Below are 22,092 nucleotides of genomic sequence, written 5' to 3'. Positions count from 1 at the left end.
AACCTAGGCAGCTGACTCGTTACCTTATCAGACAATGGCTTGTAAGGCAGTGTTTGTTCACCCAAAAATGACAATTAGCCCATGATTTACATGATTTAGGTGTATATGACATTCTCTTTCAGACGAATAAAATCTGAGTTATATTAAAAATGTTCTGGCTAATCCAAGCATTATAATAGCAGTAATAGTTGCTCTAATAATAAGTCCATAAAAAAATGCATCTGTCTGTCAAATAACGTGCTCCACGCGGCTCTGGGGGGTTAATAAAGGTCTTCTGAAGCGAATCGATGCATTTGTGTAAGAAAAATATCCATATTTAAAAATGTATTTAATTTTTTTCTTTGGCTCTGCATCAGCCGTCCCCGCACCATCAATTCCGGCGAATAAGGTCAAAATACATGCAAAATACCAGCACGATCATAGATATATACATAGATTCCTCATTAGTGCCTGCGCGGATCGCTATCTTTGATCGTGCTAGTATTTTGACCTTATTCACCGGAAGTTATGGTGCTGGGAATACTAGATGACATTCGTCTGATAAGGAGTAAAAAAATAACATAAATACTGTTGGGTTTCTCGCAGAAACCAATCGCTTCGTGTCTTAAGACATCAATGTGTCGCCACGAGCCGCATGGTTTAATAAGGATTCGTATGTCTATGTGTTTTTACTCTCATTGCTCTCATACTCTAAAATATCCCCATTTACATGCATTATACGACTATCACACTGCAACGGTTGGAGTTAAAAATCTTCATTTGTGTTCAAAGACACCTACATCTTGGATGCCCTGGGGGTAAGCAGATAAACATAACAATTTCGTTTCTGGGTGAACTATCCCTTTAAGGCACCTCACGAAACTAATTTCAGACAGACTTCTTAGGCAATGTAACCGTTTAATGATCTACAGCAAAATAGAGAGAGCTTTGAGAACTAAACAAATATTTAACTATTATTTTCTCAAAACAATTCGTACAAATAGCAAAACGCAGTGGATTACCTGCAAAAGCCAGTCTCTTTCTCAACATCCTTAGTTCATGTCTCAAAAGTAAATATCTATGTCAATGAACATGTCAGTGCCATCAGAATGACAAGTCCTTGGCTGCGTCCGAAAACCTAGGCAGCTGACTCGCTGCCTTATCAGACAATGGCTTGTAAGGCAGTGTTTGTGCATTAAGGCACCTCACGAAACTAATTTCGGACAAGACTTCACTTTCAGGTAATGTAACCGTTTAATGATCTACAGCAAAATAGAGAGAGCTTTGGTGAGAACTAAACCCATATTTAACTACTACATTAGTAATTTCTCACTAGAAATGACATCAGAAGTGGAAAACGTACATTTACACACAAACTGACCAGCACACGCAACTTTCCGATGCCATCTTTTCCCCCCAGCTCAACTGTCACAGAATGGAACGCACAGGATTGTGGGATATCAAAAGCAGTGAAGGATACATGTATGCTGCTTTCAAAAATCGATCAGATGAAGGGATCTCAGGAGGCAGGAAGTGAAGCTAACATTAGATTCGGACGTGCCTTGTTGCCTTCCTGCCTTAAAATGTGTCCTCCGAAGGCAGCATTTTCCAGGTTTCAGACGCAGCCCTTGTGTCATTGTGTACGGATAAGACAGTCAAATTGCTTAGTCATGTTGTCAATATAACAGTGTACTGTCTGGAGGGATGTTCTGATGTAAATATGGCTAAAGTTTTGATGACAATTATTGTAAATTGTAGGTTAGTGTACATGGGAGTTTGATTGCAAGAGACTGGACAAGGTTCACATTCACGCTTTTACTGTTTCTACTGTAATTTGTTGACAGACAAAGCGATACATCGCGATACAGAAAGGAAAAGGCAGCACTGCATGGCACAAAGAAAAAGAAAAAGTAGAAACATAGAACAATCTCCTTAGGGAAAACTGTACATGCAGTTCTGTGGGAATTACAGTGCAGTTTTCCTACACCTCCTGACATTCCCGTCTGTTGGGCCACAAATTCTCATCCACATAACAACGAATATCTTTAGAAAAAAAGTCTAAATGTATAGAAATATGCTTGACATAATATGACAACTTGTTCAACCTATTTGCATGTAAAAACTTATGCTATGAACTAATGCCTAAATGTTGTGGGGGGTGAGACTATTCAACAGAGACCCATTATAATACATTTTGATCAACATGACATAAGCAATTGATAATGTAGGAAACAACAGAGAATTGTGCATTATCATTTGCATGGACGTACCAAAGCATTTGCAACTTGTTCAAAGAAATGAGAAACTGCTTTTTTGATGTGCACAAGTGACACAACGATGTGAAGATTGAACAGGTAGTTTTGAGAATTACATTTCTGATCTGAGAAATGTACCAAAGCGACTGAGAAAAACTGTAATGAAGGAAAAAAAGTAATACATACATAAATTCAGGATTAAATGTAATTAAATAGTTATTTATCCATGTATTTATTTATAATGTCTGCAGGTTTGGGCCTCTATAATAATAATGAGACAAATGTTTACTCATTTGTACAGTAAAGTCTATATATGCAAAATTCATTGAGTTTAAGTTTGAAACAAGAAAAATAATCTGTCAATGGTGTCAGAAAATTAAACTTATTTCCAAGGGAAACCAACATGTTCCTTGCCCTATTGACAGATATAATTATTGTTTTAAGCATAATCTCGCTTCATTTTGATAATTTTTTCAGAAAACAAGACTTCATGATTTAAGTAATTTTCCAGTTAATGCATCATGATTTAAGAACGATATTTGCAATGGAAAACAAGACAAAAAAATACTAACTAAGACAATTTTTTTTTGCAGTGTATGGAAGACGTGTGGGTAGTTTTAAATTTAATTTTATAGGGGTTTTTTAAGATATTCTTTCCCAAATTATCATGCTTAAGATCAGTAAGGACATCTACATTTGCTCCAAGGTACACTTCTGCTTTCTAGAAATTAATGTTTGTAAATTATGTTATTGTGTGTATTAACTGAAATCATATAGAGGTGCAGTAAAAAGTTCACTTTTACTTTTTGCAGTAAAAAGTTCACAGATATTAGAAACGATTATGTTTACTTATCAATATTGCAATTGCAAATAGTTTTTTTGTGCTACTGTACCTTTAAGATATTAATGTGTAAATGATTGGTAAACCTTCTGCATATCAGTTGTAAAGACTATTAAATGAAGCTTCACATTTTTAATCATTACTGCATCGTTTAGTCCTATCTAAAACAATTTTTTTTTTTAAATGGCGGATAAAATTACAATTCACTCAAAAACCATGTAAAAATAATATGAAATCATTTTTAACACTTTTTGTCCACATTAAAGGGTAACTAAACCCCTGCTCAGAGCTTAACTCCACCCACTGGCAATTTTCAAAAAATGCTGGAAAAGTGGGCAGAGCCCGGCGGACACAGAGGGGACGAACCGAGGGCGGGACTGAGCGGAGGGTGTGCACCTGAGACCCGCAGTGACGGATTGACTGACAGCTGTCAGACTCGCGAGTTGCAAAGATGGAGAATGACTGGAGTGACGCCAGCTTTGCAACAGAGCGGTCATTCTCCTACCTTCACCTGAAGTGGAGGAGGGTGGATTGTCTGTAACAGACACAAACCCGGAGCCTTATCAATGCGAGCCGCTGCTCAAACTGCGTTAACTCCCGATGCCGACGATGGAAACAGTTCTCGGGGAATTACCTTTCACAAGTAAGACTGAACATTTGTTTCTGGTTGTATTTGGTCGTTATATTATTATATAATTAGTAGTGACGTTAGTTGGTCACCAGAGTCAGACTAAAATAGCTAGCGATGTCGCTACTTAGCTGTGGAAGTTGAGACATGAGTTGACATGATTTATATTATAGTTTTAGCTTATATTATATTTTATATTATAAATTAAATTTCCTGAAATCGATTCATCTATATATTTTTGAAAGACTTTTATGACAGGCGACTGACATATTGTGACTCTTAACGTTAGTTAACTTAAGTTAAGTTAGTTGCCTAGCTAACTTTTATCACACATTGAAGGTTTCCCAGACAAAGAGGTACGATATCAGAGCTCGAATTTGAGCATCAGGTACGGATTTCAGATATCAAAATATAATCTGAAAAGAGGCAATATCTGTATTAAAGGAAGAGCTGCATGATTAATTGTAAAAAGAATATTAATTCAAACACCTACATCATCTTATTCTTAAATTACAATTATTCTGCTATTTCTATTAAAACCTTTGATAAGTAGGATTACAGCAAAAAATCGTGATTCATCCAGAATTGTGCAGTTCTAGTTCACCCAAATATGAAACTCTGCTGGCCAAGATATGACATATATATCTATGTTTATATGACATATACATATTGGATGGCCTTAGGGTGAATACATTATCAGCTCATTTTAATTTTTGTGTGAACTATTTCTTAAGTAAGTGTGTGTGTGTGTGTGTGTGTGTGTGTGTGTGTGTGTGTGTGTGTGTGTGTGTGTGTGTGTGTGTGTGTGTGTGTGTGTGTGTGTGTGGTTTTTAGGGGGATGGAATAAACATCCAACTGCTGGCCAGTTCCAGGGCATTTTCCGGTGTCTCATGGTCCGGTGCGGTGTCTCTCCAAGCACTTCAGGGAAAGTGGAACCACATGATGAGACCCTGTCGCTATCAGGGGTCTGTTCTTCGTATGTGGCTAACTCAGTTAGCTGGACTTGATTGTTGCCGATTTGGCATGATCTTGGATTGTTTGGTTCTTCGAAGCTCATCCGGGGGCCAGTTGCATAAACCATTAAGACTAGTCTTACAAGTTAGACATACATTTTTTTCTTTAAGACTGTTCATAATTTTTTTTAAATCAGTTACATAAAAACATAGACTGGCTTAATTTGATACGAAAAGTAAGACTGAATGCCACTTGCCTAACTGCTAGTGGCTCATACTAGATCTTAAGACACTGTCTTAACATAATGGCTTAGTTAATGCAACTGGCCCCTGGACTTGCTGTCATAGCAACAGGTCCGGAAACTCAAACCTGCTCAGGAGCGGTTTATTTCATGTAAACAGGATTAGGTTGCATACTTAAAATCTGTCCCAGCCACTGCTACTTTATTTCAAGAGTTCATTACTGAACCTGGGGCAATAATAATTTTAAATAATAAGAATATAAAAATCATATAAAAATGAGTATTTGAAAATATTATAATACTATAATGTTGTGTATAGTAGTACTATACACACAGCCACTTGATTGAGAGATTTATTTGTGATGGAATATATTATCATTTTATCAGAGGTTTACACACGTACAGTTAAAAGCCAGGTGGCTTTTTTAATTATATGATGTCATTACGTTGCTGTCTTGCCACCAGCCAATCGCTGCATTGCTGATCGTGGTTTTGAGTATCTGCCCTCTTCAGGGAACACAAGAACGTGCAGTAATCTCAGATAACTTAATCCAGATATTTTAATCCAATCCGCAAATTTGTTTGAAGAACCAAATTATCCAGAGATCAGTGATCACGATTAAAAGATCTGGGATCTGTCAAATCATCTCAGATGTATTAAGCGAGGTACGAAAAACAGACCCCAGCTGTTGAAATGTAATCTCTAGCAGTAGAAGAATCTGAGGAGCTTCCATTCCCTTTTGTAAACGTTTCTGCACTTGTGTGTGACCACAGCTTCCTGCCAACCCGCTTTGGTAGCCTTGTGGACAATGCCCTGGTGTACATTTCAGGTTTTGTGTTTTTCTGTGATGTGTGCCATGGTGACCCTACAAAGGATGACTGATTATAGATGATTGATGGTTAATATACAGCCTTTTGTTATTGTTGTTATTATTATTATACCAATACTATTATTGTACCTACCAGTCACTATTTAATTTACTATTTTTATTATTGTCTATATTATTCTGCAATTGATATTACATTGTATTTGCTATTATTATTATTATCGTTATTATATTGTACCACTTGCAATTATCAATCTATTATAGTTATGCTGGTAAATTATTGTACTTTTCACTAGTCACTATTTAACTATGTTTTATTATTGTCTCTATTCTGTAATTGATATTTCATATTCTATTGCTATTATTATAGTATTATACAAACTATGCTATTATCATTATATTATTGTATTTTTGATATTATATAATTATACTATTCATTATTTTATTTGCTGTATACTGTTTGTTTATTTCATTGACAATTTTTTTATTGACTATGCACTATTTACTATTACTTCTCACTTTATCATGTATTTACTATTTGCATTGCAGTGTAGTTGTACCAAATCATATGTATAAAGGATCCATGAGTTATCTTTGTTATTGTATATTTAGAGTATCTACCTGTAAATATCTATCATTTTAGTGCTATAAAAAACAGAAAGCAGCCTGCCAGTGTGATTTGTATTTGCAGATGTTTCATTTTCTCAATGACGGTCAATTCTAAGCACAAGAAAAGCAAAAATCGGTTAAATACAGAAAATGCCTTTTCCACTATAAGAAAACTTTATTTCATTTAATGTGAAAATTAAATTATATCTGAGTATGGGCGTCTTCATAATTCTTATTCAAGTATAAAAAGCCAAACGCATTACAAGCCTTTGACAATTCCTTATTAAAATATATCTATTTTATAAGTCTAACTATCAAGATTTTAAGTAACTATAGAATAGAACTTTTAGTATACCACGTACATCATAAACCACTGAAATCGGTTGATAAATGTAAACGTTTTTTTTGTTTTTATCCAGAAAAGCCGCAGCTCACCCGTTTACTTGCATTTGTTTACAGTGCAGTCTTGCCCTCAGCAATATGGCGGACGCGTTGACGTATTGCAGCAACGTTCTAAAGCGGCCAATAGGGCGTCTATGTATTTATTATGTCTATGGTTGGAGGTACCATCCTACGTCACGATGTACCACAACGTCCAATAGGAAAATTCAACTGCAGTAGCCACCGTTCAACCTTAAGAGGGCAGCACTTTGGCGGTTTTACACCATATTTTATAGAATTAAAACACTTTATACTCAAATGTCAAAACATTTACTCGAATCAATGAACAGCATTAATAAAGCCCCATTATTACAGATCATTAACTAAAAAAAGTTGGTTTAGGGTTTAGTTACCCTTTAAGACAGTAAGTATGTGTTTCTGACCTTAAAGACAGTGAGCTCATGTATGCCATCTCTGAAGACGGTTCCGTCTTCCTTCATCAGACGCACAAACGCCATCGCAAAGTTCTTTTCACTCTTGTCCTTCGCTGCACAAAAGAAATTACACATTTATTCATATCTGAATTAATTTCCACCAACATGCAGCCTCATATCTGGTAGTATATGACAGATTGGACATGAAGAGTCTAAGTTATGTGGCTTTTAATTCAGTAGCTTTGAGCTCATCTATATGCTAGTGCACACAGCTATGTTTTCATCCAAAGTGCGAATTTAACTTATGCACAAAATTGGAATATCACATAACACATTTGCGAATAGAGCATCAGTCAGGCGAAGAGAACAAATCATCACTTCCTGATGAACGAAATATCACTAAGAAAAATTGAAGTTGCTGCAGTAGGGGAAGCCACTGTTCATAATAATATTTAAATAGGCCTATAATAAATGACTTGCGCCTCAGAGCGGGCAGATAAAACACAATAAACGCGGTCATGTTATCTTGCGCTTGGGAGCGCAGACGTGTAAGACAGTTCTGGCAGGTAATTATACCGAAGCACTTTGAAGACAGACTTTGCTCAGGCATTTCAGAACAACCAAAACAGTATTTCAGATGCTGTGCAATGAGATCGGTCCACTGGTTGGTCCAGTTATGCCGTCCCATCGCAAAGTCACATGTCTTTTTTAATGTGCATCAAGAAATGTATTTGGTAAATGTGTTTCCATTGTAGTTAATGTGACTCAAGTACAACTGAGTGCATTGAGCGTGTTTTCAGCTGTGTTGTACATTTTGTACAGTTATATAGCAGCTGTATAAAACCAAACTAAATAAAACAGAAACGTACAATATATAAAAATTACACAAGATGTTTTAGGGCCCTACCATACATCCGACGCAATGTGATGCCAGGTACGACGCAAGTGTTTTTTGCCCAGTTGACGTCCAGCGCCACATTGTTTAAATAGCAAATGCACTCGCGCCCATCTGTTCAGCCATGGGCGTGCTTTCCCTTCAGTCTTTCCGCTCACAAATTCTGCCATGTAAATAGCGAATCCGCAATGGTGCGAGCGCAACTGGCTTTTAAAAGGAATGGGAGATGAGACTCTGATTGGTTTATAGCATGTTACACCCAAAACACAACCGTGACTCATTAAGGGTGCTTTCACACTTGGTTCGATTGCCTGGACCGAACCCGAGTTCGATTGCTCCCCCCTCCCCCTCCCCCAATGAGTGAAACACACACAAACACACATTTTTATCAAACCATACGTCATTAATAGCGGTTCACTTCCGCGATTTAGTATGATTGCGTTCACATCGGCAGCGAACCGTACCGGAGTTCACATGAACCGTACCCCAGACCACCCTTTTTAAGCGGACTCTGATACGGTTCGCGGGTGCGCACCCGAGTTCGGAAGACCGTGTTCACATCATCTAAACGTACCGAACTCTGACGTCAATCGAACCCGGGTGCGCACCAAAACTGCTAGTGTGAAAGCACCCTAAGAGATGAGGGACAACCCTTTTGGACCATGTGCCTGGCACGCTGAAGGTTTTTTTTTCCATCCTGAAACTAGCAAAAGTGGATTCGGACACGCCCTCAGTGCACCTGTGCCGTGTGCTTCAGACCACGAGTTCAGATCATTAAAATAGGGCCCTTAAAGTTTCATATAATACAAATTCTAGAATGTTTGCAAACTGCTGATCGTTAAGTATATACTATTGAATATGGCAGTACTGGTCATAAAATTATAAAATTATGACTTTTTCTGCTACCAGCTCACTGGTGTCTTCACATTCTTTTAAAAAATGTCATTCAGAAATATGGAATCTTGTTTCCACCATTTTTTTAAAATTGAGATATAAACTCAGTATTTTGAGTTTTAAAAAGAGTAAAAGTTCTGTGGAAGCTTGTTTGCGCCAGAGAATAAAAAATAAAGAAGGTAATATCAACTTTTTTTCCTCAGAGTTGCAAGACATAGGCCTGGTTTCACAGGATTAGGCCAATGAGGGCATCTAAGCAGCTTTTATAAACTTGCCTTAGAAAAAAAAAACATTACTGGTGTACATCTTGAGACAAAACAATGGCACTGACATATTTTAAGATTTGTCAGTGCAAGTTGCTTTTAGTTAAAACAGCGCAAACATGCATTTTCTAGGACTAGCTTAAGCCTTGCCTGTGAAACTAGGGGCAAAAAAAGCAATTGCGAGAAAAAAAGTCAGAATTGCGACTTTATATCTTGAAAATCTGTGCAATTGCAAGTTTATATCATGCAATTCTGACTTTATAACTTTATACAGTATCTCACAATTTTGAAAAAAGTCACAATTGTGAGATGAGAAGTGGCAATGACCTTTTTTTATTTCATGGCAGAAACAAGCTTCCATAGAGAACATTACTGAAGGAACTGTGAAACTTACACTCCTGTGAGGAGCGATGACGAAACATGAACCGCAGGTGGATTCTGGGCATCTCCTCCAGAGGAATCGCCACCTACAGGCCGGAGGAAAGCATTACTACATACAGACTGAAAACCGAGCCGGAAAATAGCATGGTGCGATACCAGACTGCAGTTTCAGGACCCTCGTTTTACTACTACTTTATACTATTTTATAGCACTTACTATTCAATCCTGTATTAAGAATGATTTAAATGCGGTACAGAAACTGCATCATCCATTATTGCAGGATTATACTATTGGGGCCGGATCCAAGAGGAATTACACTTTAAAAAACAGCATTAGTGTCAACTTGAACCCATTTCATTTTTTTATGCATTTTACTGGTCTAATAGTGAAACATTTTGCACATATTATCGTGCTCTTATTTTTGAACCTTCTCTCCAAATCACCTGGATTCATAAATGGATGGATAAAAGGGTTGAATGGATATAATGTGTGGATGAAATCAAGTCATGCTCGACATGTTTCTTGTTTCTCTTAAACATGCCTCAATGTCTCAGTCTCTCTCACCTTAAAAGTCTCCATCCAGCGAGGTTGTTTGATCTGGTAGTAAATGACTGATCTATATTCGTTCACAGGCCGATCTCCGGCTCCCAGACAGATCGAGTTCTGTACGACAAGAACACAAGAGAGCTGTCAATCAACACAGAAAACCCCGCCCCAATCAGAATGTTTCCTCGTCTAATTCATCAGCTGACCTTCGACCTATCATTATGGATACATATATAAAAATCATTGATAATATTATTTGGATGGACATGAACTACTGCTCTACGATTTGACTTGTTAGATACTTTCAATAATTACATGAACAAATATTATAACAGGTCATTAATAAACGTAAAGAAATTGTTTTAGTTTTAATTTAGAATAGATTTGAATTGTGTTTATTCACATTTTTATATAATAGTATGCATTTGGATGAACATGAACTACTGGTCTACTGTATTAAAATTATATATTTTAATAATAACGAACAAACATAAAATAAATAAATTGTTAAATACATTTTGAATTAGGGGTGTCGAAAGTAATAGTTTCTTCGATGCATCGCAATGCAGACGAGGACGATTCGGTATCGGTTCAGTAACAGACCATAACCGATTATAATGTTTTGTTTGATACATTCAAGAAGCATGTTTTCTTTGAGCAAGTAAAATTAAAGGTTCAGTTCATATAACTGACTGACAAAATTATATACATGAGGATGCAGTGCATCGTCAATGCATTCTGACCCATTGTGATATCGAACCGAACCGAAACGAAACGATGGCAATGATAATCGTAATGAACCGAACCATGAGTCCAGTGTAGGTTCACACCCTTACATTGAATACATTTTAAATATATATACTTAAGTACAAGTATATATACATAAAAATATATAAATTACTGAATATCAATACAATTTACTGAACATATTTTGAACTATAGGTATACGATTTGACTTTTTAAAGGTACACGTTTTAACCAATACATTTTCAATAATAACATGAACACTGAATGTTATAACAGTTCATTAGTAAATGTAAAGAAATTGTTAATTAGAAAATGTTGTATATATATCAGGGCTCAACATTAACGCTTGTCCGGGACAAGTGGATTTTTTGATTTATTTAATTTGACTGGTAACAGCCAGTGTCGTCTTCTAATTTAATTTATTGATCCAATTTAAGAATATTAAAGGAAATCTGAATCATAGCCTATATTTAATAAGATTAGGGGAAAAATGCCCTTTATAAAAGGTAAAAATATCACAAACATGCATATGTCAAAGCTGATTGAACACTGGTGAGAATATTGCTTCAGAATAAATTTTATGTACAACACACAAAAAAAAAAAAAAAAAAAAATTTCCGGACAAGCACATTTTTTACTCGGACAAGTGGATGACAGATTTACCTGTCCGAAGGACAAGCATATGAATGCTTAACGTCGAGCCCTGTATCTGTATCTATATATATATATATATATATATATATATATATATATATATATATATATATATATATATATATATATATATATATATATATATATATATATATATATATATATATATATATATATATATATTTATACAGTGAGGAAAATAAGTATTTGAACACCCTGCTATTTTGCAAGTTCTCCCACTTAGAAATCATGGAGGGGTCTGAAATTGTCATCGTAGGTGCATGTCCACTGTGAGAGACATAATCTCATTAAAAAATCCAGAAATCACATTGTATGATTTTTTAACTATTTATTTGTATGATACAGCTGCAAATAAGTATTTGAACACCTGTCTATCAGCTAGAATTCTGACCCTCAAAGACCTGTTATTCTACCTTTAAAATGTCCACCTCCACTCCATTTATTATCCTAAATTAGATGCACCTGTTTGAGGTCGTTAGCTGCATAAAGACACCTGTCCACCCCATACAATCAGTAAGAATCCAACTACTAACATGGCCAAGACCAAAGAGCTGTCCAAAGACACTAGAGACAAAATTGTACACCTCCACAAGGCTGGAAAGGGCTACTGGGAAATTGCCAAGCAGCTTGGTGAAAAAATGTCCACTGTTGGAGCAATCATTAGAAAATGGAAGAAGCTAAACATGACTGTCAATCTCCCTCGGACTGGGGGTCCATGCAAGATCTCACCTCGTGGGGTCTCAATGATCCTAAGAAAGGTGAGAAATCAGCCCAGAACTACACGGGAGGAGCTGGTCAATGACCTGAAAAGAGCTGGGACCACCGTTTCCAAGGTTACTGTTGGTAATACACTAAGACGACATGGTTTGAAATCATGCATGGCACGGAAGGTTCCCCTGCTTAAACCAGCACATGTCCATGTCCGTCTTAAGTTTGCCAATGACCATTTGGATGATCCAGAGGAGTCATGGGAGAAAGTCATGTGGTCAGATGAGACCAAAATAGAACTTTTTGGTCATAATTCCACTAAACGTGTTTGGAGGAAGAAGAATGGTGAGTACCATCCCAAGAACACCATCCCTACTGTGAAGCATGGGGGTGGTAGCATCATGCTTTGGGGGTGTTTTTCTGCACATGGGACAGGGCGACTGCACTGTATTAAGGAGAGGATGACCGGGGCCATGTATTGTGAGATTTTGGGGAACAACCTCCTTCCCTCAGTTAGAGCATTGAAGATGGGTCGAGGCTGGGTCTTCCAACATGACAATGACCCAAAGCACACAGTCAGGATAACCAAGGAGTGGCTCTGTAAGAAGCATATCAAGGTTCTGGCGTGGCCTAGCCAGTCTCCAGACCTAAACCCAATAGAGAATCTTTGGAGGGAGCTCAAACTCTGTGTTTCTCAGCGACAGGCCAGAAACCTGACTGATCTAGAGAAGATCTGTGTGGAGGAGTGCAGTGTGTGCAAACCTGGTGAAAAACTACAGGAAACGTTTGACCTCTGTAATTGCAAACAAAGGCTACTGTACCAAATATTAACATTGATTTTCTCAGGTGTTCAAATACTTATTTGCAGCTGTATCATACAAATAAATAGTTAAAAAATCATACATTGTGCTTTCTGGATTTTGTTTTTTAGATTATGTCTCTCACAGTGGACATGCTCCTACGATGAAAATTTCAGACCCCTCCATGATTTCTAAGTGGGAGAACTTGCAAAATAGCAGGGGGTTCAAATATTTATTTTCCTCACTGTATATATATATTAGTGCTGTCAAACGATTAAAATATTTAATCGCGATTAATCTCATTAATGTCATAGTTAACTCACAATTAATCGCACATTTTTATTTATTCTAAATGTCCCTTGATTTCTTTTTGTCCCATTATTTTTTCTTATTTTAATGCTCTTATCAACATAGAAAAGTGGATCGGCTTGCTTTGTTCAAATGTTTGTTTTATTGAAAACAACATTGGCATACTTTAGTGTTCGATTTCACACCAACATTCTCACTTGGAGCAAATAATCTCACACAATGTAACATTGCCCATCAATAAAAGGGTGAAACAAATACTTTGTTGCACAAACAGCCCCTTCAACAGCCCTTTCTAAGGGATCAAAACAGGGTGATACAAAATAAAATTACAAAGTGCACATGCAAGGTAAACTAGGACTCCGCCTATAGTGCAGTTAAACCAGGGGTCGCCAACTAGTGGACTCCGGTCCGAATCCGGACCGCGAAGCCTTTTGACGTAATGAAACAGTTAACGTTGCAATGCTCACTGTTACTACGTTCAGACCCAGACGCGCGGTCAAGCATGCAGTGAAGAAGAGACTGATGGTGCGTTCACACCGGACGCGAATGACGCGACATGCACGCCGCTTAATCCGCGCCGCAGAATGTCTATTTGCGTCTTTGCATTGACTTAAATCACTCGCGCAAAACGCTTCATTCGCGTCCGGTGTGAATGCACCATCAGAGCAGAAAGCAGCGCTCAAGACAAGCACTTTTAGTTGAAGACCCCTGAGTTAAACCATGGCATAATACGTTTCTCATTTCGGCGTCTCACGCTTGGCATCCACGTCTACTCTTTTAATGGCCCAAACGAGTGCGGGCAGCCGCAGCGTGCCTGATGTTTTGTTTCCGGTCTAGCTACATCCGGAGTGGTGTTGTAGTTTTTCTAACGTTACTAGTTGTTGCAACAGCATGTGAAAAAACTACAAAGTTTGTTAGACCAAAAAGAACGTTAATCTCGCGATAAAAAAATTGACGCCGTTAAAATAGGTTTGCGTTAACGTCGTTAATAACGCGTTTAACTGACAGCACTAATATATATATATATAGAATACGAGCTGTCAGTCAACACAGAAAACCCCGTCCCAATCAGAACATTTCCTCATCTAATTCATCAGCTGACCTTTGACCTCATGTAAAGCGGTTTCACTCACCGGCACGACCTTCCCCTCCTCGTCACACACCAGCATGATGACCTCCACGTTCTTCTGAGTGGTTTTGTTGTACTTGTCAAAGTCTCCGGAGTGCAGCGTGAGGTAGATGTCGTTCCGGATGTCACCCGGCATGATGATCTCAGGAAAACCCAGTTTTCGTGCAACCACAGTGCTCCGGTCCACCAGGTGGGGATATTCCTTTCGGATCTGGATGATGTCGCCCACTAAAGCTTTCATGGTGACCCACAGACCTGCGTGACAGGAGAAACACACTCTGATGTCCGGGTCGTTGAAAAACACACTCTATCAAAGTTGTAAATAACTTCAATATTTAATGTAATGTGTTCAGTGTGTTACATGTCATGTCTTTAATTATTTGTGAAATTTACTAGTAATATTTGTATGAAAATAGTTTCAAAGCCAATTTTTTCAGTACACATTTCTTAAAGTGTTAGTTCACCCAAAAATGCTGTCATTAATTACTTACCCTCATGACGTTCGACACCCGTAAGACCTCCATTCATCTTCGGAACACAAATGAAGATATTTTAGTTGAAATCCGAGGGCTCAGAAAGTCCTCCATTGGCACAATGGCACTTTACACTCTCAAGACCCTTAAAATGTACTAAAGACGTCGTTACAAAGTCCATCTCACTACAGTGGTTCTACAATAACTTTATAAAGTGACGAGAATAGTTTTTGTGCGAAAAAAACCCCTAAGTAACGACTTATATGATGACCGATTTCAAAACAAGGCATCATGAAGCTTCGAAGCGTTATGAATCAGTGAGTCGATTCAGCGGTTTGAATCGCCAAAGTCACGTGATTTCAGCAGTTTGGCGGTTTGACACGCGATCCGAATCATGATTCGACTCACTGATTCATAACGCTTTGAAGCTTCATGATGCATTATTTTGAAATCGGTCATCACTATATAAGTCGTTATTTAGGTTTTTTTTGCGCACAAAAACTATTCTCGTCGCTTTATAAAGTTATTGTAGAACCACCGTAGTGAGATGGACTTTGTAACGACGTCTTTAGTACCTTTTAAGGGTCTTGAGAGTGTAAAGTGCATTGTGCCAATGGAGGCCTTTCTAAGCGATCGGATTTCAACTAAAATATCTTCCTTTGTGTTCCGAAGATGAACAGAGGTCTGACCGGTGTCCAACGACATGAGGGTAAGTCATTAATGACAGTATTGTCATTTTTGGGTGAACTAACCCTTTAATGTTTTATAGCAGTTTCGCCATCAGGACATGACATCATGACAAAAATGCAAGCAATTTTTCAACAGTGATATCGTGATTTCACAACATTATTAAGAGCAGTGTATGATTTATAACAATGGTGATGTGATGACTTCCAGTGTTGGGTAAGTCTAAAAATGAAATAATTACTACAACAGTGTAATTAGATTATTGTACTAATTATATACTGTTTTTGTTCTATAGTCTATACAGAATTTAAAGCAATTACATCAGAAGTAACTGTAATTAACATAAAAAAAATGACTCTATAGGTTGTTTTTCAAGCATCTTTAATATTACTACCTTTATTTATGTTTTAAAGTCATGCCCTCTAGCTGGCGTAAAAATAATGACAGTGTTGTGTTAGGTCTGTCGTCATGAAATGACGTATGACTGTCATTACCAATCAAAATGCGTGTTCAGTTAAATGCAATGTGTGGACTTTTTATCACCATTTGTCATATTTACATTTATCAAAAATAATTTTTTATTAACAACTACAACCACCCCACCCCTAAACCAACCCAGTGATTTATAGTGCATAAACACTTTATGAGCACATGCGTTCCCTGGGATCGAACCCACGATTGCACGATCACATGATTACATGATGTTGTATTTTGCAATGCTCTATCTATTGAGCTGCGCAAAACCTGATATATGACCAGGGCTACCAACTTTTCAAAAAAACTTGGAGTGAGATTTGGTAGGGCTAACCAAAATTTTGCAGCGTACAAAGCATTTTTTTTTTTTTTTTGGCTCATTCAGCATCATTACTGTCCACAAAAAAAACTTTGTTATTTTTTTATATTAATGTTTATATTACATATATAACACATCAGTGGTTCACCACCACCACAGAAAACACTCTCTCCGCATCAGCATTTGAGGTCTCAAGGAGGCCTAGAACTGTTTTTTTGTTTTGTTTAGTTTTTTGCCTTTGATAGATAAGTATAAGTTGATACATAATTAATTCTGTCTGTTAAGACAAAATTCATTTTTCAAAATTCAAATTCAATTTGTTTTACGTGACGTCACGAGCGTGCATCACTGAACAGAGCAAGGCGAGCATTTGTGCTTATAAAACTTAAACTTTATTTATTTTTAAAAAAATGACAGATAGTTTCGTTAGATAAGACCCTTATTGATCGTCTGGTACCGTTTGATGTGGTTTAAAGCCCTTTTGAAGCTGTACTGAACCTCTCATTTGGACCTTGAACCGTATGGGGTCTATTGACTTCCATTATATGGAGAAATATCCTGAAATCTTTTCATCAAAAATCTTCATTTCTTTTCGACTGAAGGCAGAAAGACATGGATATCTTGGATGACAAGGGGATGAGTAAATTATAAACAAAAGTTTATTTGAAAGTGAACTAATCCTTTAAAGTAGTTAAGTTACATTCAAACTACCCTTTTGAAAAAGTAGCTAAACTACAAGTTACTATCCAAAAGTAGCAAGCTACATTGAAACTACTTTTCTTTTTTGTCTTACAATGACATCGTTACAAATAACTGAATAATTGTTAACGAAGAATGTTATAATATTTGGGGTTTCAAGCAACATAATGCAATGTAATTATGATTTCAAATAGTATCGGGGGAATTCAGGTTGATTGATGGCAAAGATTTTCTGAATCATTTGATTTTGTAAACTATACACACAATACATCTCAAACTGGCTGTCAAAGTGCAAAATGGCTATACATTTGAAAGCGCAAGAACAAAATGTATGCAACTTAAATTAAATACTCAGGATTAGTCTAAAAATGCAGGTTAAACAGTAACTCACAGCACATGCAGTGATGGAGCGTGCAGCATTTTGAACAGAAACGCTCTGAAGCCGCAGGTGCGAGGGTGCCGGCGGTTTTGGGGGGTGTGACTCAACAGGTAGATCTATAGATAAACTCGTCTTTCAGACATTATTGGATTTGACCGACCTGGTTGACACTTCAGCGTGAGAAATCGGGGATGTGGCGTGTGAGCGTGTGAAACCAATCAAATGCGTGTGTCTCACGGCCAATGCGTGAGAGTTGGCAGCCCTGATATGACGCAAATAAAAGGAAACAAAGCATTAAAATGAAAGTGTCCTGTTGTCAATAGGGGCACAACTTTAGTAAATGCTCCTATGGGTCGTATTTCAGGGAAGTGACAAACGAGGCGTATTGGTTGGAGGACATGTTGGTTACAAATTACAGAAAAAAATTAAGAGTAATCTCTTACTTTACTTTTTCAAGAGGAAAGTAATTGGATTGCAGTAATTAATTACTTAGTAGTGCATTACACCCAACACTGGTGACTTCAGGTGGTGGATGAATGTGTGTGTGTGTATGTGTGTTGGGGGATTATGAGTATTAAAGCATTAGCAGAGGAGGGAACGGTCATTTGAGCAGGGAGTCATACCTTGACCTCCGCTGTCACCTCGTGACGACGTCACCTTGTTTAGAAGAGCGTGCAGAAAGTCATTCTCAGCTATGACTCTACAAACACACACACACACACACACACACACGGACACAAGAATAGAGAAACTTATAACATTAATTACTTTCAATAACATCACTGTATATTTGCATTGGTAAATGCACATTAATTTAACATTTTGCCGCCGGGGCGGCAGTGGCTCAGTGGTTCCTGTAGGTTGTCTACAAACTGGAAGGTTGGTGGTTCGATCCCTGGTTCCACCTGACCAAGTGTCGAGGTGTCCATGAGCAAGACACCTAACCCCAGCTGCTCCCGACCAGCTGGATGGCGCCTTGCATGGCTGACACCGCCGTCGGTGTGTGAATGGGTGAATGTGAGGCAATGTGTAAAGCGCTTTGGATGGCCATTGGTCTGTTAAAAGCGCTATATAAATGCAGTCCATTTACCATTAATACATGTAAAGAAATAGTTTACATACAAATGCGTGCATTTACACACGCACACGCACACACATATATTTTATAAATATATATATATAGCAGGGCTCGACATTAACGCTTGTCCGCTTGCCTGGGACAAGTGGATTTTTTGAAGGGGCAAGTGAAAGAGAATTTTACTTGCCCGACGGACAAGTAGCCTGATAATACGTCATTAACAAAAATAACTAGGGAATCACCAAAGTGCAAGAATGATTCTGCATTCATTACTGTAATTGGCGATTGACAGTGAATGATAATAATGTATAACTGACGGTAACTAACGTTGCACTGTTGACGCTCGCGCAGCCTCTTGAGGAGAAATCACAACAAATGTGCGCCGCTCACACAGAGAAACTCAGTTAACACACTGCCATAAAAATTTAGAAATGTGGAGTTTATTTATGTTTATAACATGATACAGTTGCAACGTCACATTACCAAGAGTGCTGTTTTTCTGAATAACATCACGACTGAAAATGACACTGATTTCATATGACAGTTCCATAAACAATTATTAACATTAAGTCACTTACATTTTAGATGCAATATTGAGTGTTTTTGTTCTATTTCAGCAGCGAAAATAGTTCCAAAAGATCACAGCAGAACGCGTGTCACTGCAACAGCGTGTTAGTGAATGATTCAGCGTTTTGAATGAATCGACAGAATCAAAGATTAAATGAACTATTCGTAAATAGTTCGGCCTCATTCTTGAATAAATCAGCGTTTGAACGAATCGACTCAATGACTCACTCATTCAGACGGTCACCTGCTGCCACCTACTGGTGGTTTAGTTTCATCTTTCCAACATTTCTTATTTGTATATTCAAAAAATATTTAAAACAATCTCATAACATTATTTAATGCAGTTGTAATTTTTCAGTGTAAATTATTTAATTTGACTGGTAACAGCCAGTGTCGTCTTCTAATTTAATTTATTGATCCAATTTAAGAATATAAAAGGAAATCTGAATCATAGCCTATGTTTATTAAGATTAGGGGAAAAATGCCCTTTATAAAAGGTAAAAATATCACAAATATGCATATGTCAAAGCTGATTGAACACTGGTGAGAATATTGCTTCAGAATAAATGTTATTTACAACACACACACAAAAAAAAAAAAAAAAATTTCCGGACAAGCACATTTTTTACTCGGACAAGTGGATGACAGATTTACCTGTCCGAAGGACAAGCACGTGAACATGCTTAATGTCGAGCCCTGTTATATATATAGTTACTTTAGATTAGGGTCATTACTGCTTATTAATAGTTAGTAAAGTAGCTGTTAAGTTTAGGTATTGTGTAGGATTAAGGGATGTAGAATAATGTCATGCAGAATAAGGCATTAATATGTGCCTTATACATACATAAACAGCCAATATCCTAGTAATATGCAGACTAATAAGCAACTAGTTAATAGTGAGAATTGGACCATAAACTGAAGTGTTACCACACACACACACACACATATACATGTGTATACATATATACATGTGTATACATATAATATATTTATATATATATATATATATATAGTACATGTAAATATATAGGTCATTAGTACATGTAAAGACACATCAGAAATAGAAAATGTAATATAAAAAGTCAAAATTAGAGTATGACAAAAAGCCAAAATTATGACAAATTGTGACAAAATTCAAATTTTTGAGAAAAAGTGGAATTTATGTGATTAAAAAGACAGTTATGAGATCAATAGTCATAAATTTGTCATATTAACTTATGCCATTATTATGAAATTAAGTCACAATTATGTGATTTTTTTATGAAAACAATTTTTGAATGGACATGAGCTACTGGTCTATGACTTGACTTAAAGATACTTTCGATAATAATAACAACGGCAACATGTAAATAGTTCATTAGGAATAGAAAATCATTTAAATCTAAATTTTGATATGTACACAAAATGTAATATATTTGAATGGACATGAACTGGTACTGTCTCTTTAACTATGACAGATGCGTTTGGCTCAACTATGCTATGATTTACAGAAATGATTGTGTGAAAATTGATATCAAATCAATCAAAACTCAATGAAAAAAGGGTGAGCAAATGATGAGAGAGCTTCCGTGTTTGGGTGCACTCTTCCTGTCATAAAAAAATAGCCCCAATGGGGTGTATTATTGTCTGGCCTTACTGGCACACATCTTGGATTGTTGAGAATTTAACATATTTCCTCAACTAGGATTTCTTAGGACTTTTAGTATGTTGTTCTGGAAACCTTATAGAAATTATCTATGCTGAAAAAAATGATTTTACAATTAGCTCTTTTTTTGGCTCCAAAAATGAGTTACTTTGCCTGGACTATCAGCTACAGGAGACGAGAAGAGGAGAGACTTACGGATGAAACGGAATGAAATACTGCTTCTCTTCGTCACATTCGGTCTTTCCTTTGATGATGTCGCTGATGTCCATCACTGCCAATAAGCACAGATATATATCAGCTGTCTGTCTCTATGATGACTGCAGATCAGATGAGAAGATTCACCCTGATATTTACCAGCCACACCAAACGGCCTCCGCAGGCCTGTCGTCCATTTCTTATGAGGACCATCTTTCGGATCCATACGGCCCACACGCACAATCTGACAGATCAGATAGATCTTCTCTCTGTTCAGGTCTTTATTCCCCAGATCCTTTACAGAGAGCAAGACAGTCTTTCAATCTTTAGGACGTCAAAAAATCTCTACCAACACCAAATAAACATTCATGTGTAATATTCATGGAACCTTATGAAAGTCTGTTTCCATCACATGAGTAAATCATAATTATGAGAATAAAAATTCTTAATGAGATAAAAAGTATGACATAAAAAGTCAAAATTCAAACATAAAATGACAATTATGACATAAAAAGTAATCATGGCATAGTCACATTTATGAGATTTATAAGTAAAATTATCAAATTATAAACTCAAAAAAATCTAAATTGTGACATTAAAAATCAATAATTATGAGATACGAAGTAATTATGGCATAGTTATGAGTCAAAATTGAGATTAAAAAAATCAAAATTGAGATTAAAAAATCCAATTTAATGTATAAAGTCATAATTATGGCATAAAAAGCCAAATTTATGAGTATATTTTATCATAATTTGGAGGAAATTCAAAACTGAGATAAAAAGTCACATTACATAAAAAGTCGTAATCATGAGGAAAATGTCAAAACAATGAGATTAAAAAGTCAACTATGGCATAAAAAAAACATTTTTACAGACATATAATTTAAATTAAATAATTTAAATTTAAAATAAAAATTCATTGTTATTAGTAGGAAAAAATCTAAATTATGCGATTAAAAAGCCTAAAACACAAGTCAAATCTATGACATTAAAAGGTCATAATTATGAGATATATCATAATTATGGCATAAAAAGTCACATTTATGAGTATAATTTATGAGTCATAATTTGGAGATAA

General features: G+C 36.6%; 1 protein-coding gene across 1 annotated transcript in view; it reads right to left on the bottom strand.

The window, feature by feature from the left end:
* The window catches only part of dock2 (dedicator of cytokinesis 2), a 185,008-nt gene that overhangs the window by 144,177 nt on the left and 18,739 nt on the right, over nucleotides 1-22,092 (bottom strand). The window contains 7 exon segments of the mRNA XM_079839088.1: nucleotides 7,159-7,262; nucleotides 9,596-9,668; nucleotides 10,147-10,245; nucleotides 14,501-14,751; nucleotides 18,151-18,227; nucleotides 21,013-21,088; nucleotides 21,172-21,307. Of these exon segments, the coding sequence (XP_079695214.1) occupies nucleotides 7,159-7,262; nucleotides 9,596-9,668; nucleotides 10,147-10,245; nucleotides 14,501-14,751; nucleotides 18,151-18,227; nucleotides 21,013-21,088; nucleotides 21,172-21,307 (816 nt within the window).

This window comes from Gobio gobio, assembly GCF_949357685.1.
Source record: "Gobio gobio genome assembly, chromosome: 16".
Classification (NCBI taxonomy): domain Eukaryota; kingdom Metazoa; phylum Chordata; class Actinopteri; order Cypriniformes; family Gobionidae; genus Gobio; species Gobio gobio.
The sequence above is the reverse complement of the archived record's forward strand: the minus strand, read 5'-3'. Positions and strand labels throughout refer to the sequence as shown.